Source organism: Equus asinus, chromosome 20 (assembly GCF_041296235.1).
Source record: "Equus asinus isolate D_3611 breed Donkey chromosome 20, EquAss-T2T_v2, whole genome shotgun sequence".
Taxonomy (NCBI): Eukaryota; Metazoa; Chordata; class Mammalia; order Perissodactyla; family Equidae; genus Equus; species Equus asinus.
Genome location: NC_091809.1, coordinates 105,675,895 through 105,689,104, shown reverse-complemented (window position 1 = coordinate 105,689,104; position 13,210 = coordinate 105,675,895). Strand labels below are relative to the sequence as shown.

Sequence of the window (13,210 nt, the reverse complement as noted above, 5' to 3'; positions counted from 1 at the left end):
TTTAGTCATTCTAAATATTTTCCTGTGGCCTTCCTACAATTGTATATTGTAGCTGTCATCCTGAAGTTGACAGCTGATCTTGCCCCTCAATCTAGATTTTATAAATGGGGAATCCATCAAAATGTTCTCTGAGGACCAAACGCATGGAAAGAAATTTCTCTATCCAGATTCCTTCTGCTCTTGCTGGAGGAGTCTCCAGAGAGAAACATTTGACAAGGAGATATTGTGGACAAAGTTATACCCACTTCTCATGTACACAATTCCACAATAACACCTATCACTCTCTCCTTTCACATTTGGGTTTTTATTCCAAACGTTAGAATCATAAGGAGGTGTGTATTTGATCTTGAGCAGAGATTCTAGCGAAGTGCAATATTACACAAATTGAATTATAATGTAAATTTTACAAGAATAAATCCTTAGGTATTACTGCTTATTTTGTGCCAAAATTTTCCAAGGAAAGTATTCTCAATAAGGATCTTGTGTGAAATCATAGGTTTTGTGGTTGGTGTGTGTGTGTGTAAAATGACAAGTAAAACCCCTTAAGTTTCAGAAAGGTTTATTTGAGGTATACAAAAAAATAAATAAATAAAATCATATAAGCTCATCCATCTGCCAATGGAGAAAATAGATAAATTTTAATAACCCCAAAGTGATAAATGTTATTTGTTTTATACTACAGTGAACTGAAATTGATTCAGATCATTCTCTGATGTCAAAGAAAAGTAGAAAAGGAATACAAATCATAGTTGCCCAAAACATCCTTATTGTATTATATCCATTGCAGGATCATTTTCTATACATAGCTCATCATTCCCTGGAAATTTCATCCATTTTAATGCCAACACTAAGTGGATCACATCTGGACAGTCCATTGTTTTACTGCCTAATTTAATATGGGAATATTGATTAATGAAAATAGATCAGCCATGAAAATTTATGACTTTTAATAGCTATTGCTCCTTTGAAATTGAAGTCACAAAAACTAAGATGTTATATTTCTTAAATTAGGAGACAGGGTTGGTCTAAATACATTAGAGAGAGGGAGACAGATGGAGACAGAGAAAGAGAGAACAAAAGAGAGACAGAAAAAGAGAGACAGAAGATTCTTGCTCAGTTTAGAAGATAACATAAGTTTTTAAAAACATATTAATCAAAAATAAAACTACTTAGGCAGATGCGTTCAGAGAAAGCAAATAATCTGTTTAAAATTTGGAAATAAAAACATTTCTAAACAAGAATCATAGAAACATATCTGCTCTGGAAGCAGGTGGCAGAGTTGAGAGGAGTAGCGTAATTTTTATTTAGAGTCCAAAATATGAGAAACAAATTTTAAATTTGGTGCCTCTTCACAACGTGGTTGACTAGATCAGGGTTTAGTGACTGGTTCTCCAGTACTAAAGAAGGAGGAGATGAGTAACTTGCAAAGCCGTAGTTCCCCTCTAATGCTATTTCTAGGTTCATTTAAATCACTCATTTCAAACTCCATGAAAGTTATTTCTGAAAGAAATGGAAGGAAAATGGCAGTTAATTTTACTGCATCCGTAGGTCTGGAGAAAAATTGCATATTTTAATATCAGTATTCATACTTGGTTCTTTTCTTGGAGTTTTGATTTTCTCTTTGAAATATCCTACCAATTTTCTTCTGAACTCTTTAAAATAGTGGTGATAATCGATTTAAAGCCTTTGCTGCTATTTCCAATAACTGGGCGAGTTGTTGGTCTACTTCTATTACGTTCTTTTGAGTAAGGTTACATTTTCCTACTTTATTCCATATCTGGTAATTGTGAATTATACTCAGAGCGCTGTGTATCTTAAAAGAACCAGTTGGAGAGTAATGTATGGCTATGTCACAGAGAGTGCAAGCCCTTTTCTGACGGAATATGAGCTAATCTTCCTAATTTTTCCAGGAGCTGAGACCGGCTGGTGTCGCAGGTCCAATTTTAACTAATTATTCCAACCACCAACAAACCCAACATCGCTGGAGCGTCTTATCTTATCTTTCTTATTTTTTTTCCTTTTTTGCCCGTGTTTTTATTTTGATATAATATCACACCTAGAGGAAAGTTGAAAGAAAAGTATAAGGCACTCTCATATACCTTTTAACTGGATTTACCAACAGTGACTCTCTCTCTCTCTCCTTCTCTCCTTCTCACACCCCCGGAAAATGTATTTATATTTTATATACGCATTTTGTTTTCTATGAACACTTTGAGAAGATTTTTTTTCTGAGTAATTTGTGAATAAGTTAGAGTCATCATGTCCCTCTAGCCCTAAAACCTCATCTGCATATTTCCAGAGCAAAGATAAGATTTTCATGACCACACTACGCTGCATTTCTCATTGATTTAACATCGGTTAAACACTATTCTGTGATCCCTAGCATTTTATGACTATATTCTTACCTACCCAGAATCCAATCCTCCATCAAGCATTGTATTAAGTTGTCATGTCTTCAGAGTCTCCTTTAATCTAAAAAAGTCTATCGGTCTTTCTTGGCCTGGATATTTTTGAAAAGTACAGGGCAGTTGTTTTATAGAATATTTTTAATTTAGCTTTGTCCAATGAGTTCTCATGATAAGACTTAGGTTACACATTTTTTGGCAGGAACCTTAAAAAAAACCCAACACCTGACAAGTGTTCCTTTTCCTTGAATCCCACCAGGTGACCTATTGCGTCACCCTGTCCCAACATCAGCGGCTAACTTTGTTAAGGTGACATAGGCCAAGTTGCTTCACTGCAAAGTTCTCATTTTCTCTTTGTAACTGTGTTAGTTGGAGTGTTCTGAGAAAGAAGACAGGATCAGACATGCAAGAGACTCTCGAGAAAATCATACTGAGAAAAAAACAGGAAGGAAGTCAGAGAAGGCAGGGAGAGGCATCAAATGTAGATGTGAGGGGGGCGGGGAGGAAGGATGGATGGGTGAGAGCCTCTCAGCTGCAGCACAGTCTGAGAAAACTCCTGCCAACGCAGTGCGAGGGCCCTGGAGCCAAAGCTGGTCTTAGAGGGTCCAAGTCTCATGGGGTCGGATAACTCTTTGTTGTGGGGGCTGTCCTGTGCGTCATGGAATGTTTAGCAGCATCCTTGGCCTCCACCTACTAGATGCTAGTGGCAGTCTCCCAGTTGTGACATGAAAATGTCTCTAGACATCAGCAAATGTCACCTGGTGGCGGGGTGTAAAGCTGCTTCTAGTTGAGAACTACTGCTTTACACAGATAGCTCTTCTCTTGTCCTCTGTGAGAGTTCTCTCTGAAGTCCATCTGCTGCACACACGAGATTTCCCCTAAAGTTGTCCTTTTTTGCGTGATGAGGTATGATTTACTGCTAAAGCCTCGCCTACACTCCCTGTGCGTAAATCTTCTCTACACCAAGTGTGTCCTCTGGTGCCTAAAAAGGAGTGATTTCAGCTAAAGCCTTCCCCACACTTACTGCTAGTAGAAGGCGTTTCCCCTGAGTGTGTTCTCTGATGTGTGCTGAGGGTCAGCTTATCCCTATAGTTCCGCTCACACTCCCTGCACACAGGTTTCTCCCTTGAATGTGTCCTCTCACGTCTTATGAGGGCCGCCTTCTGGCTGAAGCCTCGCCTACACTCCCTGCATACAAAGGGCTTCTCCCTTGAGTGGCCCATCTTGTGCCTGACCAGATTTGCCTTCTGGCTAAAGCCGTGCAGGCACTCAGTGCACACATAAGCCTTCTCCCCAGAGTGTGTCCTCTGATGACTGATGAGGTGTGACTTCTGTCTGAAGCCTGGCCCACACCCCCTGCACACAAAAGGCTTCTCTCCTGAGTGTGTCCTCTGATGGGCAACAAGAGTGGACTTCTGTCTAAAGCCTTGCCCACATTCTTGGCACACAAAAGGCTTCTCTCCCGAGTGTGTCCTCTTGTGCTTCATGAGGTATGACTTCTGACTAAAGCTGCGGCCACAGTCATTACACAAATGAGGATTCTCCTCTGAATGAAGCCTCTGGTGTTTGCGGAGAGTTGATTTCTCTCTAAAAAGCCTCCCACAGTCCCCACATACATAAGGCTTCTCCCATGAGTGGGTCCTCTGGTGTGTGATGAGGTTTGACTTATCCCTGAAGCCTCGCCCACACTCCCAGCACCCAAAGGGCTTGTCCCCTAAGTGGGTCCTGAGGTGTCTGATGAGGGTTGACTTCTGGCTAAAGTTTCACCCACACTCCTCACATGTGAAAGGCTTCTCCCCAGAGTGTGCCATCCGGTGTGTGACCAGGTTTGACTTCTGGCTGAAGGACTGCCCGCACTCTGTGCAGAGGTAAGGATTCTCCCCCGTGTGTGACCTCCTGTGTGTGATGAAAGCTGATTTACAGCGAAAGCTTCAGCTACACTCACTGCAAAAATAAGGCTTTCCTCCTGAGCCGTCCCTCTGATGAATGAAGAGGGCTGACCTCTGGCTAAGGCCTAGCCCATAAGTTCCACAATTGACCACTTTGATAATTTGTCTTTTTGGAAAGGGTTTGTCTTCTCAGCTGAGCTGAACCCTATTTCCACCACTGTCTTGCCTTCATATGAGCTTATTAGCTGTCCTTCAGGTGGGCTAGAGAAAGGTCTTGAAGTAATGCTCTCCCTTGTCCTCCCAAACCAGGACTCGGAGCTCCCTTCTCTGACCTCGCCTTCCACTCTGTCCCTCCAGAAGCTTCCATGAGAGAGTGGTTGCAATTGCTGCTCCTTCTGATATACTGGGCAGAGGTCCGCTATTTGGAGATTTCCCGCAAACAAGCCTGGGCAGACTGGAAGGTGATGATCATGGAACACCTGTTGGCATAATTGCTGACTGCAGTGGTCCAGAGTGGGGGAGGAATACGCCTGCATTTCCAGCTCTGGATCTGCTGAACAGGGGCTGAGCATATGTTCCTTCTCCTCTCTCCAGCGCTCTGCCCCCTGCTCCAGCAGAATGACAAGTGTTGGTTTGGAAAATGCAATTCGCAAGAAGACCAGGTTGCTGTAGTCAGTATCACATCCCTATACAGGATCCTCTGAGCATGGTTCAACAGCCACCACTCTTCCTGGGTGAAGTCCACAGCCACATCATGGAACGACACAAATGCTCCTTCTGTCTTGGCTCTCAAGAGCCCCAAGGCCATTTTTCTGGTCTCCTGAATGGTCTCCCTGAAGAAAGATGAGGTCTTACCCTTGCCCAGCCTTGGCTTCTGTACGTAGCTACTGCACAGGGGTAACCTGCGGGGTTCAGTCCATGTATGTGCGGTTAGGTGTGAGGGCTTGTCACTGATAAGAGGCTAAAGCTAGTGGGATCATGGTTGCAATGTCTGTCCTATGGCAGGTGTGACAACTGTAAGGGATGACAGGTTAGAGCCAGCCTGCTACATCAGCTATCTTTCTTTTAGAAGTTACATGATTTTAACTCTTACATTAAGGCTATGCTCTATCTCAAATTCATTTCTGTGTTTGTGTATGACAAGGGTCAGTTCATTTCTTTCCATATGAATATCAAGCTTTTCCAACATTTCTTAAAGATATTTTCCTTTCCCCTTTGAATTGCATTGGCACTTTTGTTGAAACTAATGGGTCATATAAGTATAGGTCTATTTCTTGACTCTATTCTGATCTCTGCTCTGTTCTGCTAGCTTTTGATGGTGTCTGTATTCAAGCTGGAAGCCTTAGCTAAAGTTTCATGTAGGTTTACCTCACTACTGGCTTCAATTCCAAAAAGTCTTGGAATCCAATCATTTGGAAAATGACTGAGACAAGGTGACTTCTCTTTACTTACTAGGAATTTACTCACTGTTTCTTTCTCAGTTAAACTCAAGGGCGGCGGGGGTGGGGGGTGAAGAGGCACAATTGCTAGCTGAGTTAGGATTCTTCCATACAGTTCATTCCACCAGCACTTACTGTCCTGAGTCCTGGCATGGTGGTCTGAGTTCAAACCCGGCAATGACTCCCAGATGGACGTGGCTGCTGCTCTCTTTTCTTCTCTGAAGAGTTTCTCTGTGGAATTCAGTTCAGTGAGCTTCTTCAAATCCACCACTCTTCTCTACTTTCATAGAAAGGTATGATTTTAATTTATTTTGTCTGTTTTTCTTGTTGCTACAATTGGAACAAAACTCATTCTGTTTTTTTGTATTCTAACTGGCAGCAGAAGTATTCCTGGTGGAGAAAAATGAAGAGAAAGTTTAGAATTATTTATTAAAAAAAGAATTTGCATTTTGAATCTTTTGTGCTGTCAATTCCTTTTGTTTCTCCTTATCATGACTGTCACAAATTGGCTGGTTTTTGTCTTCAACCATTAAAATATACTCTGAAGCCTTTAGAACCATCTAATTTTTAACTTTAGCAGCATGATTCTAGAATAAAATGTCAAAGCTTCACCTTCTTTTTGCGAAGAGGAAAACAAAATGGAACAATAGAGGTCTCTATAACAATCAAAAGAACAGGAGTCACCTTAGCAATTTTTTCTCTTCTTATTTTCATTTTGTCCTTGAATATGTTATCCAAAAAGGCTTTCTCAATGACCCTTGAGAAAGTCCTTTTTATCAGAAACTGAGGAATATAAAAGGCCAGAAGTTTGTTATTTATTTGTCAATTAAAAAAGAGGAAGGATGTATACTATTTAAATAGAAAAGAGAGTGATGAATACAACATTATGAAGTAGAGAAGTAAGATTTTTTTTAAGTAAGCTAGAGAAATTGTCTCTTTTGGTTTGAGTGATGCAATGAGACTTAAAATGATGACTCAAGAAGCCAACAGCAATAGCATTTAATTTGGGTCTGACACTGGCTGTTGATTCCCCAGTAAGCCGCAGTCTCGGATTCTAGCTAGAGCATTTGGACAAGTTAAAACCAGCCTCACTGGATGTACAGATGGTTGAAATAGCTTTTGTTTTTTCAAAGATAGCATTCCTTATGGTACTCCTGCAGTCTTTCAAGGTGTAAAAGTCAAGCGAACAGACAATCTGATGGAAGAGAGGAGTCTCCTTGTGTGCTGTGCCTGTTTTCACTTATCTAATCATGGTTACACTCTATCTTCAGCATTTCAGTATTCAGACTACACAGGGAGAGGATTTAAATGACATCACTCTTCACACAGAGGAGCTGATTAAATAATAATAATAAATAATAATAATAAAAGAAATATTTTTATATTTCATATAGGTGCCAGCTAGTCAGCTTTCCTAGTACCAAATACAAGAGAAGATCCTTTAAGAATCTAAATGCCTACTCTAGAATCTTCTATGGGTAATATGAAAAAATGTATAATCTCATCATTTGAGCTTCACAGAATTAGTATAAGTTCAGCTTAATGCAAGATGATTCTCAAAATACCAGTGTTACCCCAACTACAAATAGAAGGAGGGGAATACAGGGAGTTCTGTGCTCTGATAACTTTGAGAATCATTTGGCCAACTCCTCTTATACATGTTTCTTTGTTAAGAATATTCTCAGATACTTCAATATGCCGAAGTTCACTCTCAAGCTCCAAAATAGGGACATAGGATACAGTGTTTCTGAAACTTATTTGATTAAGAAATTCTTTTCCCAAGACTATTTTATGGGACTATTGCTCTGAAAAACATGTTTCAGAAAAATCTGGCCTAATTTCAGGAAACTTTATGGTTTTTTTTCAAAGCACTGCAAGATCTGGACTTCCTTTTATTCAAAAGTAAAACAAGTATGTCCAAAAGGAAATGCTTTACTGCACTGATAACTCTTTGAAAATTTCGATGGAAATTGAAGTGTTTATTGGATAAGAAGTAACCAGAGGAACTCAGCCTACATGGAGAGAAGGGTAGAGTAGAGCCTTCATAAGAGACTGGTCTTTGTCCTTGGTTAGTGCTCATAGGAGGTAAATTATTAAATTCCTTCTTCATAGCATTTTCTTCCCACATTTCCTAAGTGCAACATGTTTCATACCCTCGGCAAGATGTTTTGTGATGGTGTTGTGCTGTGTGTGGTTTTGGTGTACATGTGCGTTTGTGTGTTGTGAGTTTTAGAACTGCCTATGAATCTAGACGGTGAGTTCTACAAGGGAAAAGACTAGCTGATACCACTTTTGTTTTCCAGATCTATTACTGTACCTATAACACAAACAAGAGCTTCAAAATAAGATTTTAACTCATCTAGCTCCTTTTCAGATGAGTCTCTTTTGCATCCTAGAGTTTTCCAGATCATTTTCCCATGACATATACTATAACTCAATAAACATTTATTAAGTACCTAACATGGTCAGGCAATAGGCTAAGTGCTAAGAATTCTATTTCTGCTGCCCATTTGTCAAGGAGCTCAAAACATTAGAGCACAATCTATTTCCTACTATGGAGGTAGTTTGAGTTTAGTAATTTCAATTAAGAGACCTAAACAACTGTGAAAAATCTCCTACTGCAAAAGCACTTAGATTACTGAGGGCTCTCTGCTTGATCAAGAGAAATTAAGACGTTTATTCACTGTTAACCACCTAGAGAGCACTATATCACAGGTATAATTACAGAATGGATAGAGACTAGTGATTTTCTTTCCGGGTGAACAATAATAAATGAATGTCAATTTCAGCACAAGGCTTAGGGATTAAATATAAAGAGGAACTTCCAAATATCTTAGGTATCGGAGGGCATATGGGATGTCACATTAGAATTTCAGTTAGGGGTTGGGGTGGTAAGAGGTGGGCTAGGAATAAAGATAAGACCTGGGAGATGAGGGTATGGGTGATGGTGGAAACAGGTTATGGCAGATCAAATGGCAAAAGAGTAAAAGCAAAGAGTGAAATTAGGGTTCATATTCTCAGTGCATCAGCAAAGGAATGAAGTTTAATGATATTTAAGAATGAGTCTTAGGGACACTGGACAGAGATCCTTGCAACACTAGTGACAGTACCTTCTATGTGAAATCCGCTATTCCAAATTTTCTATAAAAATAATATTACATATAATATATATGTGTATGTATACATACAAATATATGTGTGTATATTTGTCATATAAGGTAGATACTATCATTTGCCCATCTGAGGGTTGAGGAACTGAAGGTGGTCAGGTTAACTCACTTCCCAGAATCTAGAGTAATAGATACAGCCAACAGGAGATGAAAGTTAAACTCTTTGTCAAGACAGATGAAGATAAGCAGAGAATAGTGAGGACAGAGGAGAAGTGGAAATGAAAAGGGCAAAATTCCCTTGGACTTATCCAACCACAATAAGCTATTCAACATGGAAGTGCCTAACATATATTTTGCAAACGTAGGAAACATATTGGGGAAAAGTGTTAAATACTTCAAACATACATACTTAAAACTGTCATATTGGAAAAAAAAAGACAGAGTGAAGAACTCAGACAAAGCAATCTGGTGCAGCATCTGAGAGCTCATCAATGTGATGCACTCTCTCTCTTAGCAGAAACCCTCTCCTGTGGGTTGGAACCCTGCACAAGAAACTCAGCCCACAAGCAGAGCAGAGAACAAGGGGACAGAGGAGGCCTTTTTCTAACAATTAGCTAAGAAATTACAGCTTGTTTAATTAACCATGTGTTTGTTTGAATTTCGAGTGGATATAGTAATAGCTCTGTATCTGTCAGAATATATAGTCTAGCCACCGTGAGTGTCTTTTAAGGTCTGCTTAAATTTTCTTCTGCCGATTGTAAAGGAAGGCCAACAATCAAGGATGGGAGACGGCCAAGAGTTGGCCACAGAGGATTCCATGTAAGCACACTCAGTCATCTCCTTCTTGCCATTATTGCCCTTCGCCCCCTTCGTCAAATCAGAGAAACAGCGACATATGTCAGCCTTCTCAAATGCTCTCACCACCGCACCGCATGTCAACTGTAAATCTACGGGAAGGATTTGGACTGGTTTCATTTATCCCTTTCCCACTTCCTCACGATTGAAGAAATAGATGGTCTTTATATCACTATCTTGTAAATGGACTGATAAATAAATGATAAAGATATTTAAGAAAACATATATATCTTACTATAGCAGCAGAGTCAGAACCAGAACACTGAACTCATACGTTATCTATCTGTCACCTGAGTTAGAAAACATACATTTTTGCTAGAACTATGTTATGTATATTATTCTTGAATTTAATATGACACACAGTACCAACCGCATATACTAAACTTGGATACCATTAGCAAAATTTTAGAGGAAGGCATGAGGACATGAACATGTATTGAGGCCCTATTATTTTCAAAGGTATTTTAAGATTAAGTCAAAAAATTTTAAATTTACATAAATAAAAAAATCAGAATGATGAAAACGGAACAAGACTTTTGGTTCTGCATTTCTAATTCTGGAAAATTCTAAAGCTAAAAGTTTACAATAAAATGTCAGCTATATTTCCCTGTAGACTATCGCTTCAGTTTATCCGTAGTTTCATCTCTCTAATCTGTCTTCTCACAGAAAACAAACACAGGATTAGACTGAGCAAAAATCACAATGATAATTGCGTGGACTGCCAACCTCAGTCTCATTTGGAAAAATCTTTGAGAAAAATGTTTTCAAAACTTTCAAATAGGCTATATTTAGAGTCTGGGAGAGAATCAACATTTTATAAGTTAGAAAGAATCTTGATGAATATTATATGATTATTTTATATGTGTTAGAGAAAAACACAATTCACTTCCCCTGAATTAAAGCAATCAAGAATTGAATAACGCTCAGCTCAGCAGAACACACTTCCAGCATGGTTTACACATGGGGCTAGTGAAGTGTGACTCCATGTCCTGCTACTAAACTGCTGGGTAAAGTGTGGCAGGTGGCTTCACCTCTCTGCGCATCCATTCTTCACCAGTGACACGGAGAAAATATTGTCCAACGTAGTACCTAATACAATCTGGTATTGTACACTTTAAAATATTTTTAGGAAATAGATCTCATGTTAAGTATTCTTACCACAAACAACAACAACAACAAAAAACCCACAAAAGGTCATGAGAAAATTTCTTGGAGGTGATGGATATGTTTAGTACTTTGATTGTGGCGCTATATATGCATCTGTCCAAACATTAAGTTGCGTACTTTAAATGTGTGCAGGGTTTGTATCAATTATATGTCAATAAAGCTTAAAAAAAAAGGAGGAACAGAAATGGAGAAAATAATACCCCTCCTTCATAGCATTGCTTCTTAGAAGGATAAAGTGAAGAAATGCATATATCACAAAATTCTCAAAAATGTTCTATAAAATACATGACGAGGAAGGATTTGAGGCAAGAGACATGCTGTTCCTCATAGTTCTGTTTGTAGCACTGAGCGTGGTGGGTGGCATATAATAGGAGTTAAATAAATATGAATAAATTAATAATGAGAATATCAAAAGAAATTGATGACAAAATTTCTGCATAGACATATTTTACGATATTTAAAAGCACAAGATAGCCATATTTTTCGACTTTATGTGTATATTATGGTTTAAGCCGCCATACATCCCCGGATGTTTAATCGTGTTTGAATACAGTTCGTGTATATTTATGCACACATCTTGAAAGTTCTTCTTTTATTTAGTTCAATAAGACTAGTCAACTTACTGAAAGGAAACTCACTGTAGGTTTTATCATATTCTGTTTCAGTTTAAGGATAACAGTGTTTCTATCCTCTCTATTTGCTTCAAAACTTCTAGATCAGACACAGAAGCAAGACAACTGTGCATCTCTTGCCTACAATACTGGGAAGATTCATTTTCCTTACCCATTAACTGTCATATCAAATAAATAGGCTGAGAGTTTATCCGTGATAAATGCACTCTGTTTAATGCAATGAGACAGTCTCTTAATTTGAGTACCCAGCGTACTGTCAGCTAGATTGCTTCTGCTGATTTAATTGGCAAAAGCTCAATGCTAATTATTTTGCATTGAAACTTTTAGAGTCTCACAGATGAAAAATATATATAATCCTTTTTCACAATGAAAAAAACAGTAGTAACATCAGTTTGCATGGTTTTTAAGGGTGTGCAAATACGTCAAACAGCTAATGAATTTTTCAACGCTGTATATTCGCAGAAAATGTACAGACTTTAATGAGCCTTCTTAATTTGACTTTCATACCATCTTATATTATTTTATTCCCATTTTTATTGAATAGTGTTGATTAGAAAAGAATATTCATCAATTTGCCATGTCTTGCAAATGAGGAGAGAGAAAATATTTATTTGTCAGGAATTCTTCTTGTAGTTTTTGTTCTAGAATTCCTTCTATGGATAAAAATTTTTTTAACTAATTCATCTTACTTCCCTAAATAAGATAAATAAAATATAAGTGGCAATCTTCTCATTTTGGTTATGCCTTTACCCAGAAGCTGTGTCAAACAATTACTTACAGTCCAATTTTAAGTATGTCAACATTTTGAGCTATTTTCATATGCCTCACTTTCAAGCTCCTGGCTCAGACAAAGCTCAGTAAGTGAGACTGCTGTGTATAGAAAACCTTGCTTCATCATAGTTCTTCAGAAGGACAGAATGTGTCATTCCTTTTACTGACAAAATGACATTGGGGTGTATTTGGATGGTTCTAGCCATTTAATGCCAAGAAGAAATGCGTTGTTGTTCTTTTCATTTGTCTAGGGATGAAAAATAAAGAAAGCTCAAAATAACTGTGTTTGAATGTGTAAGGAGCTCTCATGCCTCAGAGAGTAGAGTCGTAATCTCACATCGGAGGATCTAGACAGCAGTGGACCAAGGGCTTAACAACGGATGCCTCCAGATGGGGAGAATTTGGGATGTCTACTTGTTTTCTTCTTTTCATTCATCTGTATTTTCTGCAATAAACAAATTTTGTCTTTTGGAATAATATAGATTTTTTTAAAAGGCATAGTCAGAGAATTCTATCGCTGGAGGGTTGAGGAGGAGCAAGTGAGTACCTAAGAGGTGCTACTGTGGAGTGCAAGATCTCAGATTCCTTCAGCCCCCACTGGTCGTTCCATCTCTGTGTTGGCGCTATTGCTAAGGCAACTGTTAAAAGGTCAACTGGTACTAGTTAATGTTATAGCCTCTCCTGGTGTAGAACGTGGATCTGTGGAGAATCAGATACTAAGAATTAGGAGCAGGAACTCAGAGAAGTCTTTAAGAAAGAAGATACATCTAGGAAGGAGAGAGGGGACACCTAAGATGGGAATAAGCAAATGCCAACCTTTGTCCACTTAGTTTGGCTAAATTCAAAATAAGTTCCTTCTCCTTTCCAAAGAAAGTCAATCAAGTGTATGTAATACTAAGCCATGCTATAATACTCCAATTTATTTTAATTTAATTTTGAAAT

At 38.6% G+C, this 13,210-nt stretch overlaps 1 protein-coding gene and 1 pseudogene across 1 annotated transcript in view; both read right to left on the bottom strand.

Moving 5' to 3' along the window:
- Nucleotides 1-3,362: 3,362 nt before the first annotated feature.
- Nucleotides 3,363-5,886, bottom strand: LOC139041246 (zinc finger protein 343-like; annotated as a pseudogene).
- LOC139041245 (uncharacterized) overlaps nucleotides 4,156-13,210 on the bottom strand; it is a 59,705-nt gene continuing 50,650 nt past the window's right edge. The window contains exon 3 of the mRNA XM_070491527.1: nucleotides 4,156-6,123. Coding sequence (XP_070347628.1) covers nucleotides 6,035-6,123 — 89 coding nt within the window. The 3' untranslated portion in view covers nucleotides 4,156-6,034. The remainder of the gene's footprint in view (nucleotides 6,124-13,210) is intronic.